This window comes from Salmo trutta, chromosome 37, assembly GCF_901001165.1.
Source record: "Salmo trutta chromosome 37, fSalTru1.1, whole genome shotgun sequence".
NCBI lineage: Eukaryota > Metazoa > Chordata > Actinopteri > Salmoniformes > Salmonidae > Salmo > Salmo trutta.
In genome coordinates this window covers 32,266,028-32,278,287 of record NC_042993.1, presented here as the reverse complement: position 1 = coordinate 32,278,287, position 12,260 = coordinate 32,266,028, and the positions used below count along the sequence as shown (strand labels likewise).

The 12,260-nt window shown below is 43.1% G+C and overlaps 1 protein-coding gene across 1 annotated transcript in view; it reads right to left on the bottom strand.

The window, feature by feature from the left end:
* LOC115177385 (NADP-dependent malic enzyme) overlaps window positions 1–12,260 on the bottom strand; it is a 126,812-nt gene that overhangs the window by 21,706 nt on the left and 92,846 nt on the right. Inside the window, exon 6 of the mRNA XM_029738111.1 lies at window positions 5,173–5,276. Within this exon, the coding sequence (XP_029593971.1) occupies window positions 5,173–5,276 (104 nt within the window). The remainder of the gene's footprint in view (window positions 1–5,172; window positions 5,277–12,260) is intronic.

The following is a 12,260-nucleotide window of genomic DNA, read 5'->3' as shown; positions in this document are numbered from 1 at the left end:
TGTTTTTTTATATATATTTTTTAAATAGTTTATTGTATGTATTGCATAGTTTCACATATAAATAAAGATGTGGAACGATGCAATATACTATAAAAAAACAACAAACCGTGACGACGAGGTACAACATGCACTAACTCTAAAGTCACAGTTTGTTGTTTTTTTATAGTATGTATTGCATCGTTCCACATCTTTATTTATATGTGAAACTATGCAATACATACAATAAACTATTTAAAAAATATATATATATATATAAAAAACACGTGATGAAGAGGTACAACGTGCACTAACTCAAAATAATCTCCCACAAACACTAGTGGGAAAAACAACAACTTAAATATGATCCCCAATTAGAGATAACGATGACCAGCTGCCTCTATTTGGAAATCATCAGAATTGTAATTTTTTGCAGACAACAAGTGTTGCTTCATGAGGTTTATATGTGACACACGCGCACACACACACACACACACACACACACACACACACACACACACACACTTTTCACTGATATCGGCTACTCATTGGCGAATGGACTAGGGGTGGAGTGCACAGATGAGGCCTCCATCAATATGATACTTTCCTAGCACTGCTAAAGCCATCTGGGGGACGTCACCAGCCCAATACAGACCTCTTTTGTTCTTGACACTTTCATTCTTCTGTGATTTACGGCTTGCGTGGATAATACACATTCGTACTGAAGGAAATAACTTGCCGAAACGGGAAAACACTTAAGACTATCACCTTTTGATGGGGCGCTGAGGTTTCTCACTAACTGCCAAACTTCCCCTACAGTGAGTGCAAAGCCTTTTGACACACTAAAATGTTTGATACTGGTCTGAAAAAAAATCCAAGATGGCTATGAGAGATGACAGCCGATTTCCCATGTGGAGGATCGCTCAGACGCGGCGGTGTTACGTCTGGACCGGCGCGTGGGATAAAGAGGACAAATTAAAGACCCTGGCTCCTCGAGGCAACTTAATTCCAGGCCCGATGAAACCTGAACTTGTACCTGGAATCTTTCCGGAAGTGTCCTCTATTTCCAGGTTTGAGGGGGCGACAGAAGGATGCATAGAGTGGGTCTTGTTCCTCTGCGTGAATACCAGGGAGCCGCTGGCCTCCATAAAGAATGTCATGGACAAGGGCACTCTGTCCAAGCAGGATAACTCACACTGTCCTAAACTTTACATATACCTGTACAGTACACACACACACACACACACACACACACACACACACACACACACACACACACGCCAGGGTCAGGCCCTGCTAGCTCAGTATTTGTTTCCATCTCCCTGTGTGTGCATCCACATTGGCTGCCTGTTCTTTAAGTGTCCCTGGGGGGCTGAGGGGCCTTGGGGGCTGAAAGGCCAGAGAGGCTGGGAACTAAGCCTTCTTAATAAAGCCCCAGCGTCTCGCCTCCCTCTTTCCTTCTCTCCCCCAGAGAGCAAACATCTCTCAGCAACACGCATTATTTCCCAAAATCCCCTCTCCATCATTAAAGACGGAAACAGTCTGCATTCCTTCTCCCCCTCCATCCCCATCCACCAAAGAGGTTTAACCCAAAGCTGGCCCTGTAACCATGACGATGGACAAACAGAAAGACGGATGACAGAGTTGTTGGGTTCAAAAGAGAGAATCTTTGCTCATTAAATTATTTGACATGGGGACAAAAACGTGGGGGAAATGGTCGAGAGGCACAGAGAGGGGCAGAAGTAAAAAAGATCCTCGACTTTTCAGGCATTGAAATGCCTTGCGTGCTGCCCTCTACACCAACCCCAATTCATGCAAACCTGAGGAGGCCAACTCTCATAGAACCAATTGGATTGCAAAGGAAATGTATCCTGTTAAGCAGTTAGAGAGGGCTCTTCACCCAAAAGATCAAAGACTTGAACAGTGTCTAGACTCTTGGTGGTCCTTGGTTCCTCTGGTTTAAAATATTGCGGGGGAGCGTGTTGACTGATCGGAGTGTTTCTTTCTGTATTCTTTTCCAATAGTCTGGCCAGCGACTAAAGGAGAGGGGACACACGTAGACTGTTTCACAGGAGCCACCTTGGACAAGACCTTGGCCTGAAATCAATGACAAATGCTTGCACGGCCTTTGATGAGCGAATATATAAAAATATACGAGGCAGCATGAGTATAAAAAGCAGCTTCAGAATATAAAGTGGTTCCAAATGAGTGCACGGCCCGCCTAAGAGCTCGCTCTGTTTCTCTCAAAATGAAACAAGAATATTATAAAAACTCCCAGACTATAATCATTGATTCACTCCTTCATTCATTCAATCTCCAACCCCATAATCATTTGTTTTCCACCAATCCGGCTCTTTCGGGGAAAAGCTCTGCCATTCCCCGGAGTTGTGAAGCCACCCGGTTATTAAGGAGTCATGTCTTTCCCCTGCCAGTTGGAGAGGCACCAGACCCTGGTCTCTGCTCTGCTCTGGCCTCTGTGGAGCTGAGCTGGTCTTACATTAAGCAAGGCAACACGTGACCAGGGGTGGTCAGGGACAGCTTTGTGTCACCGAAGCCAAAACTTCAGTCACTACAGTGACAGGACTGGACACACTCCAAGCCCAAGGGGAAAGTATAGGCCTCTCCATATTCATCCCCTTATTTATACAGTCATTGATCCATCCCCACAAAGTGATAAAATATCCAATATGAATGTACAAACCTAATGTAGATATGGAATACCAAACAGCCCTATATCCAGTTATGCATCTAAGCCCAGCGAGCCCATCTCTAACCAAACCTATCCTGCCATGTCAAGCACAACACTGAACGTTTTGGAGACTGGGATTTGAAAGGGCTAGATTGGTTACATCACTAGGCTGCAGGATATGATGGGTCTGTTGGTGTGTGTGTGTGTGTGTGTGTGTGTGTGTGTGTGTGTGTGTGTGTGTGAGAAAGAGAGCGTTTAGAAACATGGTGAATGGAGAACTCATAGTGTGGTCGGATATCTTTCTCAGTGTCTGACCACTTAAGTCAGCACTCAGAAAGGGCCTCTACCCACAAACCAGATGCACATAACACCCTCACATTCCAACCAGTGTAAACTGAAGGCTCAGATATGATGTATAAGCTCGGTAGACCCACAACACCATGTAACAGAATCAGCAAGAGGTCAGCTTGAGAACGACTCTGTGCTCTTTCGTCTGATGTATCATCGAAACTATAGTATGACAACATGTCGACACGCAGGCTTAGAACAGTATGTTGACTAAAGCTGGGCGACATGGACAAATATCCATATCGCGATAAATTGCCTGAATTGATGCAATAACAATAAATAGAAAGATAAAAACATTAATGTTAAAAAATAGTTTCTAACACATTAAGTTAACATTAATGTGCACCAGTTTTTTTATTTATCATCCTACTACTACTAGTTTGATGGTTGAAGCCATCAATTGTACCATTAACAATCACCCATATTAGCAAACTTATTTCATTTCAGTACTATAGGCTACTTATCGTAAACAATATCATCAAAGTGCCTGCAATAAGTGCCCAATAGACATTAATGGTAAATAACGTGCTGTGTAGTTTTGGAATCACTTTTATTGTAAATAAGAATAGAATATGTTTCTAAACACTTCGACATTAATGTGGATGCTACTACGATTATGGATAATCATAAAGAATTGTGAATAATGATGAGAGAGAAAGTTAGAGGCATAAATATCACAATCCCCCCCAAAATGTTAACCTACGCTGTTATTGGTAATGGTAAGAGGTTAGCATGTCTTGGGGGTGTGATATAAAATGTTAACCTACGCTGTCATTGGTAATGGTAAGAGGTTAGCATGTCTTGGGGGTGTGATATAAAATGTTAACCTACGCTGTTATTGGTAATGGTAAGAGGTTAGCATGTCTTGGGGGTATGATATTAAATGTTAACCTACGCTGTTATTGGTAATGGTAAGAGGTTAGCATGTCTTGGGGGTGTGATATAAAATTTTAACCTACGCTGTTATTGGTAAGAGGTTAGCATGTCTTGGGGGTGTCATTATTCACAATTCATTCATGATTATCCATATCATATAAGTGAATTCATCCAAATCATTTTGGTTGTCTAAAATGGGGGGGACTATGAACAAAAACCGCTGCCATTTCTAAATGGTTTACCCGATATTTAAGCTGACAGTCTGCACTTTAACCTTATAGTCAATGTATCATTTCAAATCCAAAGTGCTGGAGTACAGAGCCAAAACAACAACAAAAATTGTCACTGTCCAAATACTTGAGTCTCACTGTATATATATGAAGTGTTATTCAAAAACGCTATATATCCATTTTCAGAAACGTTGGTAAATTAGCTTTTATTGTTTAAAGAAATGATGTGACTGGTGAGTTTTTTTTCACTATCTAATCACGACTGATCATTGAAAGAAATGTATTTGTTTAAACTCTTTCACTTGGTTTCATTTCAGAGCCAAATAATCATGTTTTAAAGCAACATGCTATACATCCGCCTTACTCTCAGAGAAATAAGTAGTACTGCTAGGTTTTACACAGTCAAATATAACAAATAGCTTCATTCTTAATAAAGAACTGCACAAATGATACATTTGTGACATCAATATTTAAAACATGTTTTAAAAATAATTCTAAACAGTAATATGGGATCTGTATGCAAAACATTTGCATTTGACATTTTAGTCATTTAGCAGATGCTCTTATCCAGAGTGATTTACAGTAATTGCACTCATCTTAAGATAGCTAGTAGAGAGACATATCACAGTCAAATATAAAGCATACGAACATTCCATTCCAGCTAAACAATGGATATACAGCGTTTTGCCCACACATGAAGGTACCCATAAGCAATACTTTTTTATGAAAAAACACAAATGTGAAAAAAATTGGTGGATATAGCGTTTTGAAAATCAACTCTTCATATGCTGTTCCTAGGCTGATAAGGGCATTAGTGCATTAACCCTTTCAGAGTCACCATCCTGAACTTTAGATAAAACAGTGTAGAAGACGGAAATGTTGGTGTGATTCTTGGGCAGTAGTCATATACCTAATTTTCACTATAGGGTTAACCTTAACCATACTGTGCTGGCTCAGATACTTTTTTGGGCACGTGATCCTTTCCAGCTAGGTTCCAGTATATCTCGGCTTAGCTCGGCTTGGCTCAGTAGTGTGAAAATAGCTCTACTGTACCTGTCCGACACTGCCTTCATAAACTCCTCCAGCAGGTCATCATAGGCCTGGCCTCGAATCCTCTTGTGTCTCAGCCCGATATACAGAGGGTCCTTCAGCAGCTCCTAGAAAAATTGTGTGTATGGAGGAGGGGGGGTTGTTAGGGTCAGTTTGTACAGCTTTTCCATCTGCAGCAGCTAAGGGTATGTCACACATACTGTAGGAGCAGACATCACACTGTGAGGCATGATATGGAGAGATAGAGGTCTGATTGGATTCCATTTACTCCTGTATTTTAGACCACTACTTATCTAAAAAAAGACTGGGTTAGAGTTCACAAGGCCTCTATCCTTCAGACTCAGATACCACTGACCCTCACCAAATCAAAAGTGTTGGCCTTATCACCCTTGTTTGATTGAAATCCATTTCTGTTGTCACTTTTCACTCCTCACAAGGGCTATTATGGGAGAAACAAAGTCAGACTAGCTGATAACGCTTAGATCCCTAAATTACCTCATTGCTGTAGGTAAAAGTTCAAACTAAGCGTCGGGACAAAAATATGTAGAAGTAATTTGCTGAAAGTCATTGGAAGAAGTAATCCACTCTCCCAAAACTCTTCGTAGAAAACTGTCCTTTGGTCAATAAAGTGTTTTCTTTTGTCGGCCTATCATACCCCTTTACTAGAGATTCAAATGCCACTGGTGCTGGCTGGATTTGTATCAGACCTAATTCTTGGATTTAAAAAAACACCACACCCTTTCAAAGGATGGACCAATGGAGGAACCAATATGATGGGAAAGGTGAAATTAGGTTTGGTTACCATCAAAGTCCAGTTCACATCCTGAGTAGCTAGTCCATTTTATTGCGTTCCAAGCTGGCATGTTATGAAAGTTGTTTCGGAGACGGCCAGATTGAGACAGAGAGAAAGAGGGATTGACTAACTATGCTGGCACGTCAGCCCTTTTACTGAGGCCTGAGTTCAGGTTGAGTGGGCGTGTGTGTGTGTGTGAGAGTGGAGAGCAATGGCATCTGGTATTGTAGTGAATATTTAAAGGGTATAAGGGCTTTGAGAGGACAAGAGGAGACATTCTCTTCAAACAGACCAGGGTAGGACGCTGAGGAGTTGAATTGGCCAGCCTTAATATACCTCTCTGCTGTAGCCCCTCACATCTCTTCATGGAGTGGATGAGATGAGACTCTCCTCCATTCATAATGTTAAGTGCTCCCTTTACCCCAATGGATGGAGAGATGAAGGGATAAGAGGGAGGAAGGCGTGGAGTTGGGATAAGGATTAGGAGCAGAGGTCGCTGGGCGTGTGTGTGTGTGTGTGTGTGTATGTGTGTGTAGCTTGTCTGTATGTCTGTGGTGATCCTGATGGAGTGCTTGGTAAAGAGGAGCCTGGGATTAGAGGGCCCCTGTATGTGATTTATCTCACACACACACACACACACACACACACACACACACACACACACACACACACAACATCATGTCCACTCTACAATGTGTCTCTTCTTTGATGTGGTCAGCTAGTGTGTTTTGTGTGTTTTTATACTGTACTTCTATTTGTCTTATCTATCTCTGGCATGTCTGTAAAGAGAGCCACTTGGAGCCAGGTTCTAAATGCGGGATGTCCTCCCTAGGCTACTGCCAGTCTTCTACCCCCATCCACAATCCTGGCCACCCTGTCAGCCTCACTGTTTGCTTCAGGGGAGAACCATCCTCCTCAGTGAATTTCATTTTTAGATATAACTACACTAAATATATTCGTATGTCACCAAATAATTAATTAAAACACACTGTTTTGTAATGAAGGTCTACAGTAGTCTCAACAGCACTCTGTAGGGTAGCACCATGGTGTAGCTGGAGGACAGCTAGCTTCCGTCCTCCTCTGGTTACATTGACGAGGCGCATGGTTCTCACCCCCTTCCATAGACTTACACAGTAATTATGACATCTTCCGTAGGACGTCCATCAACCTATTAGAGTTCTTGTAGCATGAACTGACATGTTGTCCACCCAATCAAAGGATTAGAGAATGAATCTTGTACTGAAAGCATAAGCTACTGCTAGCTAGCACTGCAGTTGTGAGCTAGCACATGTTGTGAGTAGTTGACTCCGAGTGAGCAATACAATAGTTAAACAGTTTTGAACAAATTGTGACAATGATCTAGGCTGTGTGTAGCGGTTATGATACGGTTTGGCTTGGAAAGGTTTTTTTGCCTGGTCACATACAGCTGATGTGTTGTGAATTGAAGTCCACAAGCACAGGGAAAAAGGTGAGAAGCAGGAGAGCGCATAGATGTGAATAGGAATACAACGTGGCTGCTATGAAAGTGAACTCTGAAGGGACACCCCACTTTGGGTCCAGGAGAGCAGCCTACCCAACACATTGTGTGGGATGACATCACCGGGGTCTGATTTCAGTGTGTGTGTTGTGACACAGAGGTTATACCAGGTAATATCAGTGAAAGAGAAAGGGACAGAAAGAGAGAGTGAGTATGAGAACGAAAGAGCGAGATGAGAGAGAGCCAACTTTCCCATAACACTCACTGTTCAGTTTATTTCCCACAAGACACATTTAGATGAATGGCCATTTAGAGAAAAACAAATGTATGTGTTGTATACTCACTCTACAGATCTGTTTACTGGGAGGGAAAACAATGTGCAGACACAGAGACATGTCTTACTGATGAGTGTGAGTGTATACAGTTGAAGTCGGAAGTTTACATACAGTTAGGTTGGAGTCACTAAAACTCGTTTTTCAATCACTCCACAAATTTCTTGTTGACAAACTAGTTTTGCAAGTCGGTTAGGACATCTACTTTGTGTATTACACAAGTAATTTCTCCAACAATTGTATACTGACAGATTATTTCACTTATAATTCACTGTATCACAATTCCAGTGGGTCAGAAGTTTACATACACTAAGTTGAATGTTCCTTTAAACAGCTTGGAAAATTCCATGGCTTTAAAGCTAATTGACATCATTTGAGTCAATTGGAGGTGTACCTGTGGATGTATTTCAAGGCCTACCTTCAAACTCGTAGTCTGGCATCATGGGAAAATCAAAAGAAATCAGCCAAGACATCAGATAAAAAAACCGGAAGATCTCCACAAGTCTGGTTCATCCTTGGGAGCAATTTCCAAACGCCTGAAGGTATCACATTCATCTGAACACCACGCAGCCGTCATACCACTCAGGAAGACAGTGTTCTGACGTGTTCTGTCTCCTAGAGATGAACGTACTTTGGTGCGAAAAGTGCAAATCAATCCCAGAACAACAGCAAAGGACCTTGTGGAGATGCTGGAGGAAACAGGTACAAAAGTATCTATATCCACAGTAAAACGAGTCCTATATCGACATAACCTGAAAGGCCGCTCAGCAGGGAAGAAGCCACTGCTCCAAAACCGCCATAAAAAAAGCCAGACTACGGTTTGCAACTGCACATGGGGACAAAGATCGTACTTTTTGGAGAAATGTCCTCTGGTCTGATGAAACAAAAATAGAACTGTTTGGCCATAATGACCATCGTTATGTTTGGAGGAAAAAGGGAAGCCGAAGAACTCTATCCCAACCATGAAGCACGGGGGTGGCAGCATCATGTTGTGGGGGTGCTTTGCTGCAGGAGGGACTGGTGCACTTCACAAAATAGATGGCATCATGAGGCGGGAAAATTATCTGGATATGTTGAAGCAACATCTCAAGACATCAGTCAGGAAGTTAAAGCTTGGTTGCAAATGGGTCTTCCAAATGGACAATGACCCCAAGCATACTTAAAGTTGTGGCAAAATGGTTTAAGGACAACAAAGTCAAGGTATTGGAGTGGCCATCACAAAGCCCTGACCTCAATCCCATAGAAAATTTGTGGGCAGAACTGAAAAAGCTTTTGTGAGCAAGGAGGCCTACAAACCTGACTCAGTTACACCAGCTCTGTCAGGAGGAATGGGCCAACATTCATCCAACTTATTGTGGGAAGCTTGTGGAAGGCTACCCACAATCTTTAACCCAAGTTAAACAATTTAAAGGCAATGCTACCAAATACTAATTGAGTGTATGTACACTTCTGGCCCACTGGGAATGTGATGAAAGAAATAAAAGCTGAAATACATCATTATCTCTACTATTATTCTGACATTTCACATTCTTAAAATAAAGTGGTGATCTAACTGACCTAAGACAGGGAATGTTTACTAGGATTAAATGTCTGGAAATGTGAAGAACGGAGTTTAAATGTGTTTGGCTAAGGTGTATGTAAACTTCCGACTTCAACTGTATGTCTGTGTGTGGAAAATAGAGGAGAGAGAGAGATGTGCATCTGTGTATGTGCTTGTGTATGTGATGAGATGCAAGAGAGCTGAATGATGCGTCTATAACAGAAACAGTGTGTGTTTATGCGTTTGTGTGTTTGTGTGTGCGTGAGAGATGTCCACAGGTAGCAGGAAGCCCACAGCCCAGCACATCCAATAAATCACAAACATCCTATACAGGAGCTCTGCCATATCCCATCTGTTTACTGGACATGTTCCCAAAACATTACCCCTTGCTTTATCACGTTCTGGAATTACACACTACCACAGGGAGAACAAACTGACTGGGGGAGATCCAGGCTGAGTCTCCCATAGCACCCTACAGTATTTCCTAATTCCTATATACTTTTGACCAGGTCCCATAGGGAATAGGGTGCCATTTTGGACACAACCCAGTCTTTCCAGTCAAGGTCCAGACGTCGCATGCCAGACCTCAGTCAAGGAGTCCTCATACCTACCCAAGGTCAGAAATAAGCCGCTAATAACAGTCATGTTTTCAATTATTTACTGCCTACCTCCCGCCACCTCCTACCGCTGTGTAACCCTCTGTCTGTAGGGGCTGGAGCATGGCATCAGGCATCAGACCAGTGTGTCTGAGATAATATATTATGAGTCATGCCAAAGGAACTCCATATGGCTTAAGACACACAGGCACTCCATTTATCCTATTACAACTCATTTGGCCCGTCATCTCTTTAGAATAATGGAAAACTAGAGACGAGAGCGCAAGGTCCTAGTTCTCGTGAGGTTGTGTATCACATGCGCACACACACACATAAATCTGTGTGTGTGTCTAGGCATACATGGGTGCGCCAGTGCCTGAATGAGTGTTTGTGTGCCCGTAGTGATCCTGATGGAGTGCTGCTGGCACACGCTGCTGCCGGGGCGGGTGAGGTGATTTTTAAGGTAAATGTGCTTGGCCTGTCGTAAACTCTGACAGATGCTGCTGGGTGATATTATTTTGCAGTGCTACATCTGCAAACGCTTTACACATTTGGAAAACAACAGGCAGAAACCTGTAAAATCCTCTGAGTGTGAGGAAGAACACCTTTTCACACATGAAGGTTGCGGCCCATTCTAGCACTGTGTGATTTGAAGAACTGCCCATTATTCTCAACGGTTGCAGCACAGTCCCTGCCACAGACAATCATCATACAAAGGGAGAGTAGCATGAAATATGAGCACACACCGCTAAATGCACACATATAATAAAAAGATTCCATACAAGCATACATAAACTCAGCAAAAAAAGAAACGTCCCTTTTTCAGGACCCTATCCAAATAACATCACAGATCTTCAATGTAAAGGGTTTAAACACTGTTTCCCCATGCTTGTTCAATGAACCATAATTAATGAACATGCACCTGTGGAACGGTCGTTAAGACACTAACAGTTTACAGATGGTAGGCAATTAAGGTCACAGTTATGGAAACTTAGGACACTAAAGAGGCCTTTCTACTGACTCTGAAAAACACCAAAAGAAAGATGCCCAGGGTCCCTGCTCGTCTGCGTGAACGTGCCTTAGGCATGCTGCAAGGAGGCATTGAGGACTGCAGATGAGGCCAGGGCAATAAATTGTAATGTCCGTACTGTGAGACGCCTAAGACAGCACTACAGGGAGACAGGGCGGACAGCTGATCGTCCTCGCAGTGGCAGACCACGTGTAACAACACCTGCACAGGATCGGTACATCCGAACATCACACCTGCGGGACAGGTACAGGATGGCAACAACAACTGCCCGAGTTACACCAGGAACGCACAATCCCTCCATCAGTGCTCAGACTGTCCGCAATAGGCTGAGAGAGGCTGGACTGAGGGCTTAAAGGCCTGTTGTAAGGCAGGTCCTCACCAGACATCACCGGCAACAACGTCGCCTATGGGCACAAACCCATCATCGCTGGACCAGACAGGACTGGCAAAAAGTGCTCTTCACTGACGAGCCGCTGTTTTGTCTCACCAGGGGTGATGGTTGGATTCATAATTATAGTCAAAGGAATGAGCGTTACACCGAGGCCTGTACTCTGGAGCGGGATCGATTTGGAGGTGGAGGGTCCGTCATGGTTTGGGGTGGTGTGTCACAACATCATCGGACTGAGCTTGTTGTCATTGCAGGCAATCTCAACGCTGTGCGTTACAAGGAAGACATCCTCCTCCCTCATGTGGTACCCTTCCTGCAGGCTAATCCTGACATGACCCTCCAGCATGACAATGCCACCAGCCATACTGCTCGTTCTGTGCGTGATTTCCTGCAAGACAGGAATGTCAGTGTTCTGCCATGGCCAGCAAAGATCCCGGATCTCAATCCCATTGAGCACATCTGGGACCTGTTGGATCGGAGGGTGAGGGCTAGGGCCATTCCCCCCAGAAATGTCCGGGAACTTGCAGGTGCCTTGGTGGAATAGTGGGGTAACATCTCACAGCAAGAACTGGCAAATCTGGTGCAGTCCATGAGGAGGAGATGCACTGCAGTACTTAATTCAGCTGGTGGCTTCACCAAATACTAACTGTTACTTTTGATTTTGACCCCCCCTTTGTTCAGGGACACATTATTCCATTTATGTTAGTCACATGTCTGTGGAACTTGTTCCGTTAATGTCTCAGTTGTTGAATCTTATGTTCATACAAATATTTACACGTTAAGTTTGCTGAAAATAAACGCAATTGACAGTGAGAGGACGTTACTTTTCTTGCTGAGTTCACTTACATGCATACATACATACAGTTGAAGTCGGAAGTTTACATACAGTTAGGTTGGAGTCATTAAAACTCATTTTTCAACCACTTCACAAAATT